Source organism: Equus asinus, chromosome 20, assembly GCF_041296235.1.
Source record: "Equus asinus isolate D_3611 breed Donkey chromosome 20, EquAss-T2T_v2, whole genome shotgun sequence".
Classification (NCBI taxonomy): Eukaryota; Metazoa; Chordata; class Mammalia; order Perissodactyla; family Equidae; genus Equus; species Equus asinus.
This window is the reverse complement of record NC_091809.1, coordinates 73,450,545-73,473,413: the sequence shown is the minus strand read 5'-3', so window position 1 is coordinate 73,473,413 and position 22,869 is coordinate 73,450,545. Positions and strand designations below refer to the sequence as shown.

Here is a 22,869-nt window from a genome sequence, read left to right as displayed (position 1 = left end):
GAAACAAAAAAAAATTCCAACATTATCTCCAGGGCAAAGAATTTTTAGTTATAGAGTGTTTTAGTATAATAAGAATAGAAATCATAAGCTAATTTTAATAAAAGGCAAACATATTTGGAGTAAAGGAATTTTAAAAAAAGAATTCTACTGATACACTAAACATCATAAAATAAAAATGGCTACTCCTTCATTATAATCCCATTAAACACCAAAGAAAGAAAATTTCAGGTTAGAACAAGAAAATAGTAGCAGTCTCAGAAAGTGAGACAGTACAACTGAAATCTTATGGGAGAACAAAAGATTGGATATTTAAGGATAAACCTCTGATACATATATCATTGGCTGTGCTTAAAAGTTTTAGAAGTAACTTTGCCACATCTTTACATTTGAATTTTTTAGTCACTCAAAAGCCTGGATAACAAATAGGAATGCTGTAGAGACTCATTTTGTCTTTGTTGGAGAAGCAAAGTCAACATCTTAAGAAAAAAATGGGTATACTTCCTTTGCCTGGGATGATAGAGCAGAGTTTTGTAGAAAGATAGAACTGAATCTAATCCTGGCTCTTTTATAAAATGAGGTTTAGAATATCTATGCCTAATACCTATATCTCCCTTTATAGCTGTCCTGAGAATTAAATGAACATATACATAAAGCATCCAGCATATTGCCTGGCATATATCAATTGCTCAAATATTAGCTCAACCTTCCCTATCACCTACAATCAGATGCTCATCTATTCTCCTATGAGGCCCAGCTCAAACGTCATAGAATCTGCTGCTCTTGCTCCTCCGCTGTGTTGTCAACATTCTGTCTCTCTCATAAGGGTTCTTACTCTACTATCAACCACTCACTTGTGCTTCCATATTATACTCACCTTAGGCTCCTCAGATGTAAGAAACATATCTTACCTGTCTCTTGTTCAGCAATTAACAGTGACTTACAGATAGTAAGCATTCTATAACGTGTTAAGTTAAAATGCTTTTTGGTGATAGAACAAGCTCTGTATAAAAATGGTCTCTAAAGTGGGACATTAGAAGAAAATATCAGAACTTCTCTCTTAATTTTTACCCTTTTAAAATTTCTATTATTTACATTTTAACGTACTTAATATATTGTTGTAGTATATAAATATAACTTATAAATATACATATTCTGAGGGTACATGCAAAAAGAATATTTTCCTAATATTCCTGTGCAATCAAAACATTCAGAGACTACAGCTCTAGTTAAGAGGATTCCACAGAGACATCAGCTACAAAACTGAGTCACAGAACAGTAGTACTTTCTTTTTGGATAATGTTTAGTACACAGCCAGGCCACTCATGGGGCATTTGAATCCAGCTGCAAAGGGATACAAATACAGAGTGCTGCATTTCAATATTTTATATTAAAGATAATGCTATTCCTTAGCTGTCTCTGTGAAGGGTAGCTAAAAGAGGGTTTCTCTACTGTATAAGCGAGAGGGTGGGCCCTGTGTGTTGAGTCTAGTGCCTTTGATAACTGCTTCTTGGGTGTGGGCTTAACAAAACTCCATCTTAGGATTCTGCCCATCAGTAACATCATAAAGTTATGCCAACATTACTCATGTCACCCTCAAAGCACTACTCATCTTGTCTTAGAGGGCATCAGTGATCTAAGAGCATTCCTCTTTGAAGGTATGTTTTATCTAAATCTCTCTAAAACTGAAGACTACTACTTCTGGAGTCTACCACTTAAAACTGGTAACACAAAAGCAATATGTTACTCCAAAATGGCATCTTAAGTCATCTCATTAGAATTATGGCAACCTGACAAAGTTAAAGAAAACCAAATTGGAGAGGGAAATAGATCACAAGGTTGCCTAAACTCATGAGAAAAAATATTATTAACTGATATAGGCTAAAAATAAACAACATGCTCCATACATCAGAAATGCTTCCAAAGGTAAGAGAATTTCTTTTAAAATTCCATTTGATGGACGGGAATCATGAAAACTGGCTCAAATTATCTGAATAAAGTGCTCATTGCTGATTCACGTTAGATTTCAACTTCATAACCTCTTGGAGACCAAAGACAATGAAAAGCTAAGGCTTATGTCAACTGGTACTATTAAGGAGACAAAATAATAATTAAACGTACCTACAATACACCACTTATTTGCTATTTATTAGAAATACAGCACATTTGTTTGGTTAAAAAAAAATTCCAAACTGTGTTCCACATATGAGCTTGAGGCTACCTGCTTTTACCTGATTTACATATTGGGCTTCCACTAAAAATATCTAAGGAGAAGAGTTCCCCAGACTTAAATATTTTCAAGAAAGGTTTGCCGCTTCCCCCAAAACAGATTAGATAGCTTATATTCTACACTAAATTGGACCAAATAAAAATTTTAATTATTATAAACTAAAGCTTGGTGCTTCAGAGTAACACCATCTCCACAAATGCTGAGTCAATTCAGGTGCTGCTGTATAATCCTAAAGAGTGATATGTCTGATTCCTGTGAACAATGTCCACAGTCCATGGCCATGTGGACAATTCAGGCCCAAACGGAAACCATACTCAGCTGGGCTGCCCCATCCCCACCCCGCCAGGCACCACCGTAGCCTGTGTCTGTCTAATTGTTTATACGATGTCATAAGATAACAATGAGTCATAATTAAGGTTGCAAAATAATGAACTATGAATTATTTACAATCATTTGTAATCAATACAATTATTACAATAATTTGTAATGCATGGAAAGAAATATAAACTGTACTGTATTATAATAAATTAGAATTTGAGAACAGGGACAATTTCCGAAAATAGGGCAACCTTGTAAAATTTTCTTCTAAAAACAAACAAAAAAAGGTCCTTATAATCATCAATTAAAAAACACAACAAACCTCCACATTTCTGAGTCAATTTCAAATATTTTCATTTGATCCTTACAGTAAACCTATAAATTACACTAGGTAAAAATGATCTATTTTTATAGATAAAGAAACTGAGGCACCTCAAAGTTACATAGGCAACTTGCCCTGAAAGACCTCGTTAGAGAGAAGAACAGTTGAGACTGTTGAATTGTATCCCCAAAAAAGACATGCTGAAGTTCTACCCCCCAGGACCCAGGAATGTGGCCTTATTTGGAAACAGGGTCTTTGCAGATGTAATCAAGTTAAGATGAGGTCACTAGGGTGGGCCCTAATCCAATGACTGACGTCTTTATAAGAAAAGGGAAATGCCATGTGAAGACAGAGACACAGGGAGAAAGCCATGTGACAGGCAGTGACTGAAGTGCTGCAGCTGCAAACCAAGGAAGGACTGGGGCTACCAAAGGCTGGAAGAGGCAGGAAAAGATCTTCCTATGGAGCACGGCCCTGCTGACACCTTGTTTTTGGACTTCTAGCTTCCAGAACTGTGAGAGAATAAATTTCTGTTGTTTTAAGCCATCAAGTTTGTGGTACACTTTGTGATTGCAGCCCTAGGATACTAATAACAGACTCAAATGTAGATCTGCTGACTCCAGGGCTGGTGCTTTGCTTCCTCTCTAAAACTTGCTATCTCAATTAACTTCAATTCAGCCAGAATTTATGGCTACATTTAACCTACAGGAAAAAGTTAAAGTGAGAGTAGAAAAATAATTTTTTGAAATGAACTTCCCTAGTAAATTTTAGACAGTCAATACACCCCTGTGCTTTCTATAAACACAGTGCTGTATATGGTCACTGATGTTCATCATGAAGATTTTATAGAATTTCACAGTCACCCAAGATTTTATGAATATGCTCTGGTTTTAAGACAAAAAATCATATTTCCACCTTTTACAAAGAATGTCTTCAGCAAAAAGCCAGTAAAAAGGTCTTATTCTATAAGTTGTCTTATTAACAATAGTGATCAGCAGACAGGACTCCTCAAATTTTTGTTTTGACTGATTCTGGTGTGCTCTGGGGAGTACAGAACCACCCTCACTTACGGTACTAAATCCCAATTCCCAAAGTAAATTCCCTCATGGCATCTTCTATTAGGCAAGGACGAATGAGTACAACACACTGCTGACAAGGCAAAAGGCCTCCTTCATAGAAAGCCAGCTGGGCAGATCAGCTGACAGAAGAGGCACTGCCAACACCCACAATTAAAACACCAAGAAAGTGGAGGGGAAAAAAAAAACCACCACTAAGCCCAAAAGGAAAGAGAGCCATTAGTTCTTACACACAAGAAAGTCATTAAAAATGCCATTTTTTGTAAGACTTGAATTATTCCAATATCTAAAGCCAACAGTGCCCCCATTTAGAAGGGTAAAAAGCACTCACAACAAGCCATTGTTTCCTTTCAGACACTTAACTGATGTCAGACTTACTTAAAATTGGCCATTACAAACAAAAACACAGCCGCCATTTTGCATCTTTAGCCATATCCTCCATAACCCAAACTGGAAATCCTCCATAAAAAAGCACCTAATACCAATCAAGAAATCAACAAAACTTTTAATATGCTTATTTTAAAAATTAAATGCCCAAATGTTAACACTCCATGGTTTTCATATTGCTTTGAGAAAACAGACTTATATGGGATCAGTATGAGTTTCTCATATAAGGAAGTACTAAGAATATAATAAACACAACAACCCTCCCCCATTAAAGATCTTCAACAGCATCTAAACTGCCTTATAAACATTCTGAAAGAATGTTACTTCACATCACAGTGACTTTCAAAAGAAAACTGAAACTAACTAGGTTAACAGTTTGATGCTTACTAACACAACAGCCGCAAACAATGGACATTTCAATTTATATTCCAGTAAGTACTAGTAAGATTTATATAAAGCACCAGTAAAAGAAGGCATAAGAGTCCCTATACTCCCCAAGTTAACAGACACACTAGCAATCTGTAACAAGGAAATACTGAGCAAAATTGTGAGGAAGTACAGAAGAGAAAAAAGTGTTAACCACAGGGATCTAGTATTTTCTATGTAGTCAAACATCTAGGAAGATATACTAACGTAGAACACATTTTTTTTTTTTTAAAGAGCTACCATTTTAGGCATGAACAGAAGAACATAATATCTATCTTTAAGGAACTAATAGCTACCTAAAAATATCTAAAAAATACAGAATAACCAGCACAAAAAATAGGAAGAGACCAGGTAAGTGTATAGAAGGCATAATTTCAATACTACAGTAGAGTCTATTAAATTAAAGCTATAACAAAGACAGTTTCCTAAAGAACAGAACAAAGTCTGAGCTAACAGCCATCTAGAAGGTATTAGCAATTGTGCATGACGTAGATACTGTTTGAAATGCCTCACTAAATAAGAAGAAGACAAAACATATCTGGGAGGGCTGAGGTACTCTCAGAATTATTAATTTGATAGAACAGTAAGTAGACAAGAGACCAGGAGCTACAAGTTATGCCCTAGGCGAGTAATGGCTCCCAAAAGAAATACTTCAAGAAGCAGGGGAAGAGTTTTGGCAATAGCTGTAGAATCGGGATTTGATTAAAACATTCCTATTTTGGTGGGATTTCATTTACATTTTAAACTAACATTAACAATGTACAAAGAGATATTCCCTGTCCTCAAGCAATTTTTTTTCTTTTGAGGAAGATTAGCTCTGAGCTAACATCTGCTGCCAATCCTCCTCTTTTTGCTGAGGAAGACTGGCCCTGAGCTAACATCCTGTTCATCTTCCTCTACTTTATATGCGGGATGCCTACCACAGCATGGCTTGCCAAGCGGTGCCATGTCTGAACCCAGGATCCGAACCAGCGAACCCCGGCCCGCCGAAGAGGAACATGCGCACTTAACCACTGTGCCACTGGGCCGGCCCCCTCAAGCAATTTTTAATCCAAAAAACAGAGTAAAATAATGAGACAAAAAAAAAAGGTAATTCATCAAGGAAAACTGTTTTGGTTACAGCTAGCATTGAACAGACAAAATTAATCCAAGGGACTGGCTAAGAATCATTAAAAACTAAAGCAGGAGAAAATCTCACCTACTTCAAAGACAGTTTAATTTTTAAATCATCAACAATATTTAATCATGAAATTAAAGGTGTCTTTATTCCTCAGGTAACAGTCATCTAATATTTTAGCTCATGGACACTACAGCCAACAAATTGAACCAATTTTGAATACTGCTATCAATCATGACAATGGTTAGAAGTAAGTGAAAAGGGAGATCAATGAGGAATAGAGTAAGTTACATGATGGAAAAGCAAACTTTTCAACCAGAATCACTTGACAAATAATATTTAAAAACTTTTATGGGTCAGGCACTGTTCTAGGAACTGGGGACACAGACGTAAACAAGCCACATAGAAGCCTGCTTCTATGAGGCTTACAATCTAGTACAGGAGTCTCTTGCTAGATTGGATGGATGGATAGACAGACGATGGACAGATGGACAGATAGACACATGCGAGGTAGTGATAAGTTCTGTAAAGAAAATAATGCAGGATAAGGAAAAGACCTTTACATCTCAAAGACTGGACAGTAACAAGAGATGATTAAAGAATGACTAAAGAGAAAACTTGCTTTATGACAGATGAAGGACTTCTGGAAAAGACAGAGTAGAGCACTAGATACCTATTGAGAATTGTAAAAGGCATGAGAATTGAAGAGCCTGAATATCCTACTTACTCATTACTAGTCTTACAAATAGGGAGACTTTGTGAGGTAGTTTTTAAGACAGAAGAAAAATGGAGGGGATAGCTTATATGTTCAGTTATATTTACATTCACCTCCTTAGACTTTTGAGTATAGAGACAAGATGCTGCAAATACTGCCTGTAGAAGATTATTCCAGTATCTACATAAAGGATTAATTTAGAAAGGCAAAGAATACAGGGAGACTGTTGTAAAATAAGCATGAGACAGAGGTTCCAATCGCGTGAAGGCTGTAGAATGCAAGAAGAGTGGATCCACTGATAGCAGAGGAACAATCAGCGGGACTTTGTGACACATGGAGAGCAAAGTGGGAAACACATGGAGAACAGAGTGGGAAAAGGAATTAAAAGTAACATTAAAAGATTTACGATTTTGACTTTCAGTTGATTCAAATGACTGTGTGAGGAGACTAAAGCCTCTCTGAGCTACTTCACTGCCACCTGATTTTCTCTTTTCCTACTTATCAATTTGCTTCCTTCATCTGCTTTTTTCAAGCATTTATATAGACCTAAGTACTCACCTCAAATCTGATATTTCTACTAGAAACTTACTATCCTCAAGTTCTCATTCTCTTCTCTTCTGGCATAAAATAATTAGGAAAAGGCATTTCTGTCTGTTTATTTTCATGTACATAGAAATTCTCAGACTTTCTTGGTGTTTCACTGGAAGAGTGAGATGGATTTTAGAAGACAACAGGATATAAAACCTGGGTTAAGAGCAGACGCTGCGGGGTCAGAAATCTTTTTAAAAGGTAGACTTTTACTAAGATTTTAAAAAATTTTTATCATTTTTTTAAAAAAGCAAAACTCATATAAAATTTTTCAAGGTTGAAAGTATTAGCCAAAACTGTAGAAGATGTTCTTTATAGCTATAGTAGTTATATCCTGATTGTGTAAATATAGTTTGTAATCCAGCAGGAAACCCACGGAATTTGCAGAATGGTTCGCTGCTGACAAAAGGAAGACAGTGTTACTTACTATAATAGCCAGACGGGTTCAGTCCTGTTAGTAGAGAGGCAGTGTAGTACACGTGAGCACTGGGCCAGGAATCACGGATTCCTGGGGATAGGCAGAATTTCACCATTTATGTAGCTGAAACTTTCCAAGTCTCAGCTTTCTGTATCTATAAAAAGGGATGGTGATACTAGGTCCATCTATGTTAAAGATTATTTCGAGAATAAGGTGAGATAGTTTATATGAAAGTGCTTGGAAATTGTCAGGCAATATCCAAGCTTAAGGTGACGATATCTTCTGTTTCTGACACAGGAGCTTGCAAGGCAAGATCCAGACTGAGTGCAGGGTTTAGACACACACCAGGGAAAAAAGTTCTGTAGTCAGCAGTTCCTGGTAAATTTATAAGTCTAGACGGTAGCTTTTTTTCTGAAATACGTCTAGGTTCTCATCACTTAATCTCTTACAGCATAAAAGCAAATTAGTTCTTAAAAATAAATGATGTATATCTGAAGTTAAAAGTATGAATAACAGAAAATAACCACAGGACATGAGGAAGACATATAATATCCAGAAAACACTACATCAATAGTTAGGGAAATCATCATCATCTTAAAAGATTATCAAAATCTACTATGTTTTTTGAGCATTAAGTTAAGCTAGTACTTAGAACTAGTGCTGATAGAAGATAGACGAGAAAGGAAACTGTAAGTATACGTAATCCATTTTATAAAAACAAATGCATAAAAAGTAAATGACTTATAAAACAGTAATGACTGCATCACCCTGACTCCCAGCTATCGTCATTGTAAGTTTACACTGTAAAAAAATTACATTGTAAATACTGATTAAAGAACAGTTACAGGAAGAAAAGTTCACTTTAACATGTACAAGGGGATAAAAAGAGGCATCTGGGCAAATATATGAATTGCAAAGAATATGGATTTTACATCTTAATGAGAACTACATTCACTATCCACTCTCAGTTACTGGCATTCCCCAAGATGCCAGTTTATTAAATGAGTTCAACGCTCAAAAAAGCTGAAAAATGAAAGGATCTTTTGCGTTTCACTCATCTACAAAATACATAGAGACTACATTCAAACTGGATCAACACAAACTAACTTCGGCAAGGTAACACTATATGAGTTGGCAAATGTAATATTACACGCATTCAAGTGGGAAAGGAACAACAAGGCCATCACCAAATGCTCACGGAAATGTTTTTAAATAAGCATTAAACACATAAAGTAACCAATCAGTTGGCATTGGAAGCAATGTAAGAAAAGGAGGAGTGCTTTAACAGCTGCATGTAATAATTTCTGTTAAATAACATGAGCAGAGCCACAGACATGGAAAGATAAGCCATCCTATCACTTCACAAGGGTCTCATCCCATAGTATGCAGCCAGAGACGTGAATAACGAACTTCGTGTCTCCTCTCCTAACCACAACAGGGAGAAGTTTTTTAAAGAAATTAAGTCAGCATGGCATTTCAAGCTTTTTTGCCCTTTTTTTGGTTTGTTTTTAAATACAATCCTTAGTGGCAGGAAGTTATCTAATAAAAAAATAACATTCACAACTTTCTGAAGACTTGTCAAGTTTCACAAACATCTCAAGGGCAACACCCTTGGTTGTAGCACCATTCAAGCCAAATCACTGGAGCTCTGAGTTCAAGGTTTCCCAGGTTCACAAAGGAGAGCAAGCCAGAATCATGAACAGAAAGTAAGTTCCTTAACCTCAGAAAAACCATCTTCTGGATCCACCAACTATCAGTTATCAAGAATTTTCCATCTTTAATATCTGTAATCTGTGTGTCCTTTCCTTCCAAATAATCAGTATACCCAAAGGCTCTTAGGTGAGAAAGATATGAAGCAAATAACATCCACTGTGAAGAGGAAAAACAGTAAAAACTAGTTTCCCAAGTTGTATAAAAGGATTTTTAAGTATTATGTTCTTTCTTACATCAAGGACATTTAAAACAGTTACATGTAGCACATTAATACCTGTGCTCCTGATACAGGACCAAAGGGGTTTGGTGGTCTCATGACAGGCTGGCTGTATATTAAGGTTGGTTGTGTCATCACAGGTACACTTCCCATTTGAGGTGGCTAAAAAAATAGAAAAAATATCAAGTTAAAGGATGTCGACTCACATCTTCCTTATTACGAGTAAGTAAACAAGGATGACAGGGATAAAAAGTACTAGTCCTTTTGTTTAACTCAAAGGGAAAATTCCTGTAAACACAAATAAGACTGATGGCTACAAATTTTTAAGAGTATTTTTTTGTATGGAAAGTCTTTAAATATGCTCATTTTTTAAAGTTTATAAAAAAGTTGCAAAAAGTTAAACCTTTTTATAGTACAACAGACAAAATAATCTGGACAGAAAAATTTCCAAATTTGCCAGCTTTAGACATTGGGAAATTTAAAACTTTAAAACAGCTAAGCCATTTCAAAGTAATCTGCCTTGGTATATCAAATCAAGTTCTTATGCTATTATGTAGGTGATCACAAGTGAACACAGTTGATTCTTTGAAGAGGTTTACTCTCTATGGTTCTTTCATTTTACTTCAGACATTTTCAGAGAGAACCAAGAAGAGGTTTAAGTTACACTCAAAGAGATTAGTTCACTCTTGAGTAACTGAAAACAGAATTTCAACCAACCATCTCTTTCTTTAAAAACTACCACTCCATGGTATAAAATTAACATAATAAGTGACAAAAAAGAACACACAGAGATCATTGCATTATTTTGGTTAAAATGCAATACTCTAAAATTTTATCTTTGTACAAAGTTTTATTTAACCTTTCAAGTAGACTCTTATTTGTAGTGAGAGCTTCACTTTAACTTTATGGCCTGAGTTTTTGCACAGACTCCTTTCTTAAGTAATGACCACCAATCCAAAAGCTGTGAAACTTCTTCAAATTCAGGAAAAGAGCTGCTTCCATAAGGTGTAAATAAAGTAGCAGAGCAGCCACAGCAGCAAAATCAACAGATGCAGCACTGCTTCCTACCAGCAACAGTTCCTCAAACATGTACAGTTGGTTGAAGTCACTACCTCCATTTCTTATCTCAGTGAGTCTATATATTAAGAGAGTTGGGAGAGTAAGGGCCGTCTAGCATGTGGACTGTGGGCAGCTTAAAGGTTAAAGGACTGTTTTTGTACTATACCAATCGCTGTCACAGGAAAATTTCTCTGGCCTTTAGTAGACTAAATTTACCCCTATGCAATTCAAGAAATGTTAATTCCTTCCTTCTCCTACAGTATTAGGGTTATAAGACCTCATTGGTATTAACGTAAGGTCACAGCAACAAAGACTTGGAGTTAACATTAATATTTAAATGAGTTTTTAATAAAGTATAAGATGTCTAGCAAAAGTTATGAGGGGAAAAATAAGCCAGTAATACTGTGAACATTAATAACTGATATCTGTTGTATGACGACTATTCTAGAAATACTTACAAAACCAATGCTATGGTACAAGGTTCTGTGTTAGGAACTAAGGGTGTGTGTGGCACTAAGTTCTTTTATCAGTTAAGTTTTTAATAAAGGCACGTTAAGTATGAATTAACCTGTTTTCAAAAAGTTGTGTCCGGAAAAATACTTACGATTCCATATCCTATCATGCCTGTTGGTGTAGTAGCAGGATAGGCCATTACGGGGGGTGCCTAACAAGGTGAAAGAAAAAATAAACAAGGAAGTATAATGCATGTATCTTAACTGAGTCCAAGGAATTAGTAGCTGTAGTTCCACTAAAAAGAATTGCTAAGACAGCTGTGATTAAATGTGACACTTCTGATCACTAATAACTGTGTCAATTAATGCTCAATGAAAAGTGTCTTGAAATTAGCAGAAAAGCAGAATTATTAGAAAGAAAAAAATACCATTTAAACTTAGATACAACAGTGATCTAAGATTTCAATGTGCTTTTACAGCTTTAAAAATCATCTGAGTTTGAAAAATATTCAAAGTTCTAAAATTTAAAGCCTATCACTATCATAAAAAACGTTTACCCAGAAAAGGTAATATTACTGAATGTTTTCCTAAGTACTTCATTTTTCGAGCAAAGAAAAAAATGTAAAGATCTCAAGTCAATTAACAGTCTGATCTTCAAAAAAGTTAGTTTCTATGGCCCCCATTCACTCTTTTCAAAGAAAATAATAGTAAGTATGATTGTTTCTATGAAGCATATGATTCTTATATGGAGTACGTATATTAGCATTCCTTCTGATTTATTCCATAAATTATTTAAACTATCTTCTGCAAAGCACCAATATGGAGGAATAATAAATTTTTAAGTCTGTTTATGCTTTAATGCTTTTATTAAAAGAGCTGCCTACCACTACGATGTTTAAGTTCCACTCCTCCTACTTTAACTCATGCTCCGTACATACACAATCTGAGCACAGAATCATTTTAGATATATTTGCTGTCTTAACAACATTCCCTGTGTGTCTTATCTTATAATGAAAACTGAAACTAAATACAGGTGAAAGACCAATAACACTGCTGAAACATAAAAAATTAACTGAAATTATATGGCAATTTGAACATATGCATGGAGAAGTTAAATGAAGCATAACTAAAGTGAACAGTTAAAAGTTTAGTATTTGAGTAAGCATGTAGGACTATATTGGTCTCTCCCTACTTAAAAACCAAGAGCTGCAAGAGCAGTAGACAAACTGCCAAGTACAGCAGAAGCCTGTAAGATTTCATGCAATTGTTATTTTCAACATTACCACAATCAACATTTCCCTTCATTCAGAAGTCATCAAGTGCATAGTGGCAGCACAGATACACACAGACACCCAGCCATCTGGCAGCAAATGGCAGAATATTAAGCAAGAAAAAAAATTTATATTTCCCATGCCACCACCAGAATCAATTCTGCAACATACCCATGAAATCAGTAGATGCTAGGAAGAATTTTTGGCACATTGAAAATCTGAATGTGAAAACAAGTAATAGCTGGAAGTTATGAGATTCTGCTAGAGCAGTGGTTAATAGCATGCCAATTTATTGCAAAAAGGCTAGTTTTTGGTCACTTACGTATTGTGGAAAATGCATGCCATTCTGTTTTTCCCAGGGAGAACAATTACATAATGCAATAACACTGGATTAGAACAAGTACTTACACAACAGAAAATACACAGAGAGCATTTTAGTTCACATGTACATTCATTAACTACCTAAAATCTCTTGTATTTCCAGTATCTAATGGAAGAACATCTCTACTAAAACACTATCAAGGTTGACAAGAGACATTCAGTCTTTGGCATCATCCCCTTACATACGTAATAGTTTACTGACTACAAGGGTCATTAAAACATAAAATCTATCAGTAGTTGTCAACAGTGCAAAATTCATTGAGTCCCCAAAACAGAGTTGCATATACAATGTCTATCACAGAAAAAAAAGCAAGCAGTAATTAAAATAATTTGTAGTATAACATCATTACATATTTTAATAAAATACCAATGAAGTTGTTTTAAATTAAAAAAATATTTAAAAACCTTGACAGTGTTTATGGATTAATAAAAAGGTTAGAAATGTAAAGAAATGTCATAAGCAGCAGTTTATCTAAGTAGTGAATCACATCACCAGCCCTAAATGTTAGGCATTAAAAAGAATCTCTATAAAATACATACATACTTGAACAAAACCCTTAAGAGATGATACACATTACCATATACAACACAGTGTCAGAAATACTGCTATCTTATCATCAGCTTACATACAAATTCTAGATGATGAGATGCCTATTACATTCTAGTAGTCAATCTTAAGTGCTATCTACAAACTCTTAATAGTTCATATAGATTAATACTAATTTAATACAAAATAAGATATGCACTGCATTTTCATATCAGCGTTTCGATTTTTATCATTCCTCATATATTATCAATGTATGATTCACACCTGAGGCTATAAAATCCGCTAATCAAGCCTTCTACCATCACCTAGCCAGTGGGGTGTGTTACAGTGGAGGAAAGCACTGGATTCAAAGTCACGAGGGATGGATTTCAGTTTATATTTGCTTTCTAGTTGCTTTGCGCTTGAAAAAAATTACCTAACTTTATCCATAAAATTGGGATGATACCTGCCCAAACTCCCCTAAGAGTACACTTGTTTAAGACTCAAGATTGTGTGTGTGTGTGTAAAAACCTAAACCACTTAAACACAAGGTTTTATTATTAGTGATGGTAGTGATCACCATCAGTGAAAAATTGCTGCTTTAAAAAGGTGGCTTAAATTTCAATATTATTTTCCACTTACGAAGACTGAAGTTAACAAAACTCTTTAGATATTGTCACACAAAATTTTATCAGTATAGTAGTTTTAGCTCAGCTCTACTAATTTTAACATGTAATTAACCCAAGGAAAACAGGGCAATGCTCTGGAAGGGACTTAATAACAAGAAACTGACTATAACAAGGAAAATGGGGGTCTCTAATAACAATAGGAAGACTACAATGTGTGGCCTGTGTAATCAAAATGCTGTAAACTTTTACAAGAAAGCATGCATCAAATTTTTCTACAAGAAGAAATTCGTTTTCTCTGACCCAAGGAGACTTGTTGGGATGGTACAACAGCAGCTGACCAAGGAAAGGATAGGGGTATAGCCACAAAGCTACTCTGGACAACCACATCTTATAGTAATTGAAAACATTAGCAGAACTTCTTCAGTACAAGAGGCCAACTAATTAATTAGCATAAACAATTCTCATTATTCATATATTCTGTGTTTGCAAATCTGCCTATTTACTATAATTTGTTTGTAATCCCAAAATCAACACTTGTGATGCTTTTGAGGTCATTTAGACACGTATAGAGTGGTAAAAAATTTGTTGCCAATGCATTCATTCCCAGCTAAGGTGGAACAAGGCAAGGGTCTGCCTTGCTTCAGCTCACACATGAAGATGACCAGAGGACAGAGAAGGTAGGGAATATTGCAGCATTCTGCAAGAAGTCTTGGATCTGGGGCCAGGTGGCTAGGGCTAGAATCTCAACTCTGGCACCAGTTGGTGGGGTGGCCTCAGGCAAGTCACTTAACACTTCTGAACTTCAGTTTTTCTTTTGTAAAATAAAAAAAAAAAACTACTAGAATGAGTTTTTTAGGACTTAAGATTATACTCTATGTGAGATGTGTATATATATGTATATATACACACACACAGTTGATTCTCCTTATTTGCTGCACTTACGTTCTTAAAAAATCACCCTAACACTGAATTAGTGAACACTGAACCATTGCTAGGGGAAGCGTGTGTGTGTGCACGCACGCGTGTGTGCGAACCTTGTGGTTCAGTGTTTGGGTGACTTTAAGAAAACAACTGAAGCAAATAAGGAGAATCAACTGTATAAATTACATGACAATATTAACAAAACCCAAGTAAAGTACAGTTTCTTTACCAATGGTAAGACCAGAAAAAAATGAAAGATTTTATATTCTAGATGAATGAATAATATATTTGAGACCAGCAGTAGAGAGGAGTGATTAAGAGCATATACTCTGAGGTTAGGATGCCTGGGTTCTAAAAACCCACCCAGTCACATAACTCTGTGATCCTGGGCATTTTACTTAATAAGTGTGTCTCCATTTCCTCATCTGTAAAACAGGGACAATAACAGTTACTACCACATAAGGTTAATTTGAGGATTATAAGTAAAACTACATATTATTTATTAGAATAATGCCTGGCACAAAATAACCTCTAAATAAATGTTACTAAAATGTACCTGGCAAATATAGTCAACTAAGCTTCCTTTAAAGAAATACAAATTACTCCTATTTCTAAAACTCTGTTAACAGTCTTTCCATTTATGCCTATCACTTTAAAAACATTTTCATGTTACACAGTGACCTGACACATTCATGTTAGTATATCATGAGCTTTTTCAACTCACCATTGTTGCAGCATTCCAAGCAGTTGTTGGGGCAACCTTTGGTTGCCAGTTAGATCCTCCAGTTAGCTTCTTTTCACCAGGCTGACTCCAATTTACATCACTTTAAATAAACGTAAGTGAGAATATTAAACACCTGTAATTCTGAAGTTTCTTTACTATATATTTAGATTGAACAGAGCATTTAAGATGCAGGTGACATCTCTATACATACTTCCCAGGTAAAGCCAACTCAACCCTAAATGGCACATGGGGAAGAATACAAATAAAACACTCACTTCTTAGTGGTTCCATTTCCAATGCCAAGATCTAGAACAGGAGAAAAAAAGAAAGCAGTTAAAAACTATACTCACTTTTATAAAACAACTTATTTTAAAGAAGATTAAAGAATCCAAAGAATACTTACTACCCACAAGGTTGGCTAAGGATGAATCCAAGTCATCAGATACTAACTTGTTAGGTGGGAGTTTGGCAACAGGAAGACTCTGGTTCTGAGAGGCCACTGTTGGTTTGAGAAGTCCACCTAGTTCATCAAAGCCTTAAAGTTACAAACAGACGAAATAGGATTTGTAAGGAACTTTACGGTGCTACAGCTCTCTAAAGGAAATCTCTGCCTTTTCTCCTTGTTTGTTTACTGCAATATTCCTCCCAAAAGATGGGCACTAAAAAATACTCTTAAATGGGAAAAGGAGAAACTCACCATTTAGAAGCGAACTGACTGAGAAGGCTGTATTTGCTTTGAGAGAAATCATTTGTCTTATTTTATGACAAAACTACATTAACGTTAAAGGGGATGAGGAAAGAAGCAGTCAAGGAAACTATTCTTATTTCAAAGCTGTGAGAGAGAAGGGAATGGAATGTAGTTCTCTCTCTCACCTGACAAAATTTTCTGAAGACTCGCTTGCACCCAAAGCAATATAGGTAAAAAATACATCTCTGTAACTTTGAAAAACATTTCTTTTAAGAAATAATATTTTAGAGTTTTTTATACTCTTCAAAGTGGAGAATGTAAGGTATATGTAAAACAGTACATCAGAAGCAAGTGAAAATGATACCATTAAATTATCTTTTCTCTTCTGTCTAAAACCAGCTAACCTAAATTATACCTAAGAAATTGCTAAACTATACTCCAATTGCATTAAACCATCTAGTAAACTAGAACAATGCTTGGAAAATAAAATAAAATCCCTTAAGGTTCTCTACCAAAGTGCAGAAGGGAAAGCAAATCCAATCAAACAAACCCACTAAAGGACTCAATAGCATAATCTAGGAATACTAGAGAATCTGAAAAAGAGAGTCACCAAAAATGGTGGTGCATGAAATATGAACAATTGGTCTCTATGTCCTTTATCCTTTTTTCCAGCAAAACAAACTCAAAAGGAAAAAGTCAAATGCAGCAAAAAATATAATATAAACCTTATTAGTGCACAGAAAAAGAAAACCTCTTAGTCTATACACATTCTTTATAAGCTTGCTGCTTATACTTTTTGGATAATTAATTGCATATTCTAAAATTAAGAATACCTCAATACATTTCTTTAAAAGGTTTGAATTTAATTACTAACCAAAATCAAAGGCCACCCCCTGGTAAGACCAGAATTGTCACTCTTATAGGAACTCACTCTTTACAAACTTCAAAACATCAAGATATTAAATGGAATCATTTAAGTGGAAAGCTGGCTCTACAGATTTATAAAGTTGTTTGAAGACAAATGGACAAGCATACTATAGTAAGAATTATCCTCAAAACAACAAAAAGTCCCTGCACCCAAAGCTCTGATATTTAATACATTCTAGCTATTTACCTCAACAAGTCAAGGCACGACAGGTGCTATTTTTGTAATTTTCAAAAAAGCCAATTTCATTTCAGTAAAGGCAAAAATGGAAATGACTAGGGGCTGGCCCCATGGCCTACTGGTTAAATTCAACACACTTCACTTCAGCAGCGCAGGTTCGGTTCCCAGGCATGGACCTATACCACTCGTTGGTGGCCTTGCTGTGATGGTGTCCCACATACAAAATAGAGGAAGACTGGCACAGATGTTAGCTGAGGGCAAATCTTCCTCAAGCAAAAAGAGGAAGATTGGCAACAGATGTTAGCTGAGGGCAAATCTTCCTCAGCAAAACAAAAGAAAAAAGAAAAAAAAAGAAAAACAAATGACTAAAAGGTTATGTCTACACACAGTCACTAGCAACTTAGTCTAATCTGAGCAAAATCTTTTTTTTCCCCTCTCTTATTTAGCTCTGGGAGAAACAAAATCTTCTCAGAGTCAAAACTGCCACTAAGAAAAGGATAACAGTTAATAGTCCCTTGAAGTTCCCATCTAGTGGTTGGAGAAGGAGGGACAACTTCTTTGGCTACTCTAATCTATTTACACATGTTAAAAGGAACATTATCTGTCCTTACACAGAATCTAAATTAGACTATTATAGTAACCTTAATAAAACAATATTTTCTTACCCCCAGAATCTACAATAACATTGGTAGATTTATTTCCAAACACAGATTCAAAGTCAACATTAAGGCCAGCTGAAGGATGTGGCTGTGCAACTGGAGAAGGAGTGAATCCTAAGAAAAACCAAAATGGAAAAAAGCTCAATTCTTTAATAACCCTACATTTACAGCTCTTTAATAACGATGACAACAGAATGGAAAAAACAATAAATTTCACAACAAAAACAAAGCAAACCCTTCGAGAAAAATATTTCTTACACTACCACATCTTTGTGTGGTGATTACATTTTCCATAACAAAATCATCTCACTCACAAAGAAAACTAACAAAAAAGCAACTGAAGTTGAACTAATAGTTATATCACAAATAAAATCTTCACTTATTTTTTACTTTAATTTTATATGCTGATGATGATTAAAAAGAACACATCTCAAATTCCAGAATTTTACACGAGGCAAAATATATACACAATGTAAGGGATCATTTGGGAATGAAATAAGTATTCTATGGTGCTTTAAAAAAATATGTATTTACTTAGTACCCCCAAGAGTCTTTCTTCCTCTACCTACTCACCTTCCATATTTGTCTCTCCTTCCTTTCTCTCTCTCTTCCTTCCTTCAATGGTTAATCAAAAGCTATATGGTCTAAGTTCATTTGAGAAATGACTGGATTTTGAAAGTACAACCCACTAATCCTTATGTTTCCCCTTGTGGCCAGATGCTTTTTGAATACCAAAGAAAAAACACCATTTTCAACTCCCAAATACTCTCTAACTTCAACTTACTACTTCCAATGGTGGAGCTGACAAGCATACAATCAAACACCCTAATTTATTTAACTCTAGTCTGAAATTTCACAACATACACAGGAAACCTTACTCTTTCCTGTCTTGTGTTACACTGATATTAGTGGTATTAAGCCAAAAGACACCCAGCTCATGTCTCTGAAACCAGACTATGCTGAGGTAACAAAGGTAAGATTTTCAACTGTGTGAGGTTGTATTTTTGTGAGGTGAAGTTCTGAATTTCTAGGGGCTGAAAAGAAAAACATTTAAAAATATGAGGGCTGTCACATGACTTGGGGAGATTTCAATCACTGAGTATATATCCAAGTAGGGAACGGTCTAGCAAGGATCACAAAGAAGGAATTCTTTCACTTTGAGAAGGCAGTAATAAATGGCTACTAAGTTCTCTTCCACCTCTAAATTCTAAAAAGTCAGAATGTTAAAAATAAAAAATCTGATATTAGAGGATTAATAACTATATCATTAGGGAGAAGTTAAACTTCTGAGTCCTAAACATAGGCTCTCTCTCTTCCTTTCTCAAGTTTCTGCTAATGGACTTTCAGTTGGTCAGAATCTCACTTTGAATTCTTAATATACACCACCAAGATATCAAGAAGTACAATGATATTGTACTAAAAAGACCAATCTTAAGAAAAAACCGTAAAAAGTAGGACAAGATTTGGTGAGAAGTCCAAGAAGGTCCTCAAAGACACAGAAGCCAGAAAGCAATGACTGATTATTAACAATGACTCATACAGGCTAGTCCACATCAATGATACTATTTTAAAAGTAGCATTTTACATCATAGTATGAATATTCTGCATTGCACAAATTTTTAAGAATGTACCAGTCTGATATTATCCCATAATTACATAACCCTCAAAATACTCAACTCAAAGATACTGGCCATACAATGAGAACACGAACACTATCAAAATACAAAATAATATAGTATATAAATCTAACCACTCATCAAAAGCTTCCTAGAATTCTAGACTTACCAATTTAACAGCATTTTAAAAGGTACAAGCTGTTTAAGAATCACACCATGGGCTTACTGGTTCTTCTTATAATTCCTTACAAAAAGAACCAATGCATCCACTCAAGAAAGACAAAAATCTATCATACTTAATTATTTGTCCACGCTACTATCACAGTGTAAGAAGCATACATACTGTTCTTTAAATCATTCTGGAAAGAATATCTTAGCTACAGTATCACTAAACTTTAGAAAATACATGGAATAATTCATAACTAGGATAGTTTATCAAATTCCTATTTTCTCCTGCTATGTTGTCCCAGCTTTCTAGAATTTGGTTGATATCAGAGATATGCCTATCCTTTATAGTAATACAAAAACAACTTCATTACTTTCTGTAAAGCCAGGAGCCATCTCCTGAGGTCCCTGGGGGCACCAATCTGTGAAATTACCATATTATTACCTAAAAGTATAAAAGGTTTGAAAGGATATAAAGTAATCCAGAGCTAGTACCTCAAATTTAAAAAGTCTCTACACAGACAAAAGAAAAAAGCAGAAAGAAAATTTTTCATAAATTCTAATAGCTGACTGGCTACCAAGGAAGTAAGCAATCTATTTTCAAGGTAACAATCTTTTAAGGAATTAAGGAATGCTTGTAACATACACACCTTCTAGGTAAGAGCTCTGCACTATCATTTCAAAGCACATCATCAACTATAATGGCCTTTTGTCCTCGAATTACTTTTTGGGACAGTGTCAGGATTGTCAACCTTTAATCTTTAAAAGTTACTTAAAACAAAGGTACAAAACTGATACCACCATTTCAAAAGGGAAATTGTGGGGACACACACACAAAAAAGATTAACAGGCTTTCCAGAGTTCAGGTTCACTTATGAAGTAATCACTACATTGAACTGCCTACTCTTTCATTTCACCACGGCCCAGTGAAAAAACTGTCACTGATCAGCACCAGTTCAAAGATTAACATGTAGAAACCACTGCCCTGCAGGGCAAATCTCAAGAGGACAAGAATAAATTAACTGAAAAGGTAAAAAATGAACAAGCTTTGGGGAAAGAAAGGAATTCCAAACACCTTTAAGAAAAACTAGCTGGTTTATTAATGGATTGTGGTGGTAGTTTGTAATAAATTAGGCCTCATACATTTTTATGAAAGTAACTGCTAATATTTATTAAATCCTATTAAACACTACACAAGGGCTTTATAAACAGGGTACTATTTAAACCTCACAACAAGCAATGAGATAGTTATTATTATCCTCATTTTACAGATGAGGACACTAAGAGATCAAACAACTTGCCCACGGTCAAAGATGTACTAAGTGGCGGAACTAAGACTCAAACACCTCAATTTGTTTGATTTTGGAATGAATTAGGGGTTTTCAGTTCATCCTAGGTATTCCATCTTACATAAACTAGTAGGTACAAAAATAAATTTTTATTATTATACCTATAATAATTAATTGTATCTATTCACCAGGACTATTTAAGTTTTATAAACTTCTTGAGCTTTTCATAGCAAATGCTGGGCCAAAAAAGTGAACAACCGTTGGCAATTTTAAAATCTAAAAGCAATGCAAAAATAATCCGTGTTCAAGATTGTATCTGATGATTAAATAATAATTTAGGTAAGAAATACATTCCAGGTATGAAATGATCTGCATACACAAAATGGTTTTTAATAGCAGTAATTTTAGTGAGAATTCTCTATGTCAGGCATAGCACTAATGCTACACAGTCATATATGTAAACCTCTCCTGTAAGACATTATCATCCCAATTTTCATAGGCTTAGAAAGGTTAAATAGTTGCTTAAAGTCACACAAGCAAATAAGTTGAACTGGAATGCAAACCTAAGTTCACTGGATTCCAAACATATTCTTTCCATCAAATACCCTCATAAAATCCATTTTTAAATACTTTTAACCACATCTGTTTCTTACTGCCAGTCAAGAACCTCAATTCTTTAGTTGTGTCAAACCTACTTTTTAATGCCAACTTTACTAGGGTAATCAACTCCCATGAACAAAAAAAATCAGCTGGATTTTGAAGTTTTATTGCTACTACACTGGCCTAAAATATAGTTGGAAAGACACAGAAGATTATCAAATTGGCCATGCCTCCCTGGAAACTGCTTCCCATTTCCACGGCCTTTGTATAGCACTGGAAAAGCTCACTTCTTCCCAGTAGTCTCCCTACACCTATGCCACAACTGCTGAGTCAAAATAACTACTGCTCTATCACTAACATCTACACAAAGATCTTCAAATTCCATAAGCTTGTAATACTAAAATGCTATAAATTCTTCTGAAAATTTGAAAGTTTTGAGTATGGATTAAAGTAAGAAGATGACATGCATCCATTCACAAAACAAAGAAAACAAAAAATGATCTGTTCATCAAAAGCAAGTATCTTTTTCTTACCAAACTTCAAAAAAAACCACTCATTTTAAGGAAAACAACAAAAAGAAACAGCTCTTGCATAAATAAATTGAAAATTTTAGAGATATCGTTACCTACCTCCAAACAAATCAGCTACACTAGAAAGGTCATGGCACATAGGGTAGTATTAGGATAAGCTTGAGTGCCACAAAAAGAATCTGACAAGGTATACAAAAGGGGAAAAACAAAAAAAGAAAAAAAAGAAGAAACACGAGGAGGACAGATAAGAGTGGAATGGAATAATCAAAAACAAACAAAGCACAGGAGTCCAAGCACTTGGGGTTCTTCAAATTACAACTTACTGAAAAAAGCACTTGAGGCTCCATTATGAGTACTCTATTTGAATATGTATATATTATATTCACAAGAAATTTTAAAAAATAATCAACAGTGCCTCTCTTCAGATAAAGAATATGAAGCAGTAGGCTTTTTAGCCAATATTAAGCTGTCTTCTAATATCTTCTTTTATAGACAAGGAAGCAGGCCTGGACAAGGTCACAGATGAGGCACGGTTGGGACCACAAGCTACTCTCCTTGATTTACAACTCTGTTCTTGTAGCTTTCACGAGGACTAGCTACCTAGTACACTGAGCATCACATCATCAGATCAATGTCCTCCTCTCGAAGGGTTGGAGGTCTATCTACATAGCTATTCTCTGGTTTCTCTGGGTCGTTCTTAATCCTATAGAGCAGGGGTTGGCAAACTACA

General features: G+C 35.1%; 1 protein-coding gene across 27 annotated transcripts in view; it reads right to left on the bottom strand.

The window, feature by feature from the left end:
• PICALM (phosphatidylinositol binding clathrin assembly protein) overlaps nt 1–22,869 on the bottom strand; it is a 103,226-nt gene that overhangs the window by 5,714 nt on the left and 74,643 nt on the right. For 8 of the 27 annotated variants that reach the window (XM_070490514.1, XM_070490524.1, XM_044752136.2 and 5 more), the window contains 7 exons: nt 17,946–18,053; nt 15,891–16,022; nt 15,763–15,793; nt 15,488–15,587; nt 12,629–12,652; nt 11,188–11,247; nt 9,582–9,686 (listed from right to left, as the gene is read on the bottom strand). In XM_070490514.1, the coding sequence (XP_070346615.1) occupies nt 9,582–9,686; nt 11,188–11,247; nt 12,629–12,652; nt 15,488–15,587; nt 15,763–15,793; nt 15,891–16,022; nt 17,946–18,053 (560 nt within the window). The remainder of the gene's footprint in view (nt 1–9,581; nt 9,687–11,187; nt 11,248–12,628; nt 12,653–15,487; nt 15,588–15,762; nt 15,794–15,890; nt 16,023–17,945; nt 18,054–22,869) is intronic. The other 19 variants (XM_070490526.1, XM_070490518.1, XM_070490521.1 and 16 more) reach the window with 3 other exon arrangements.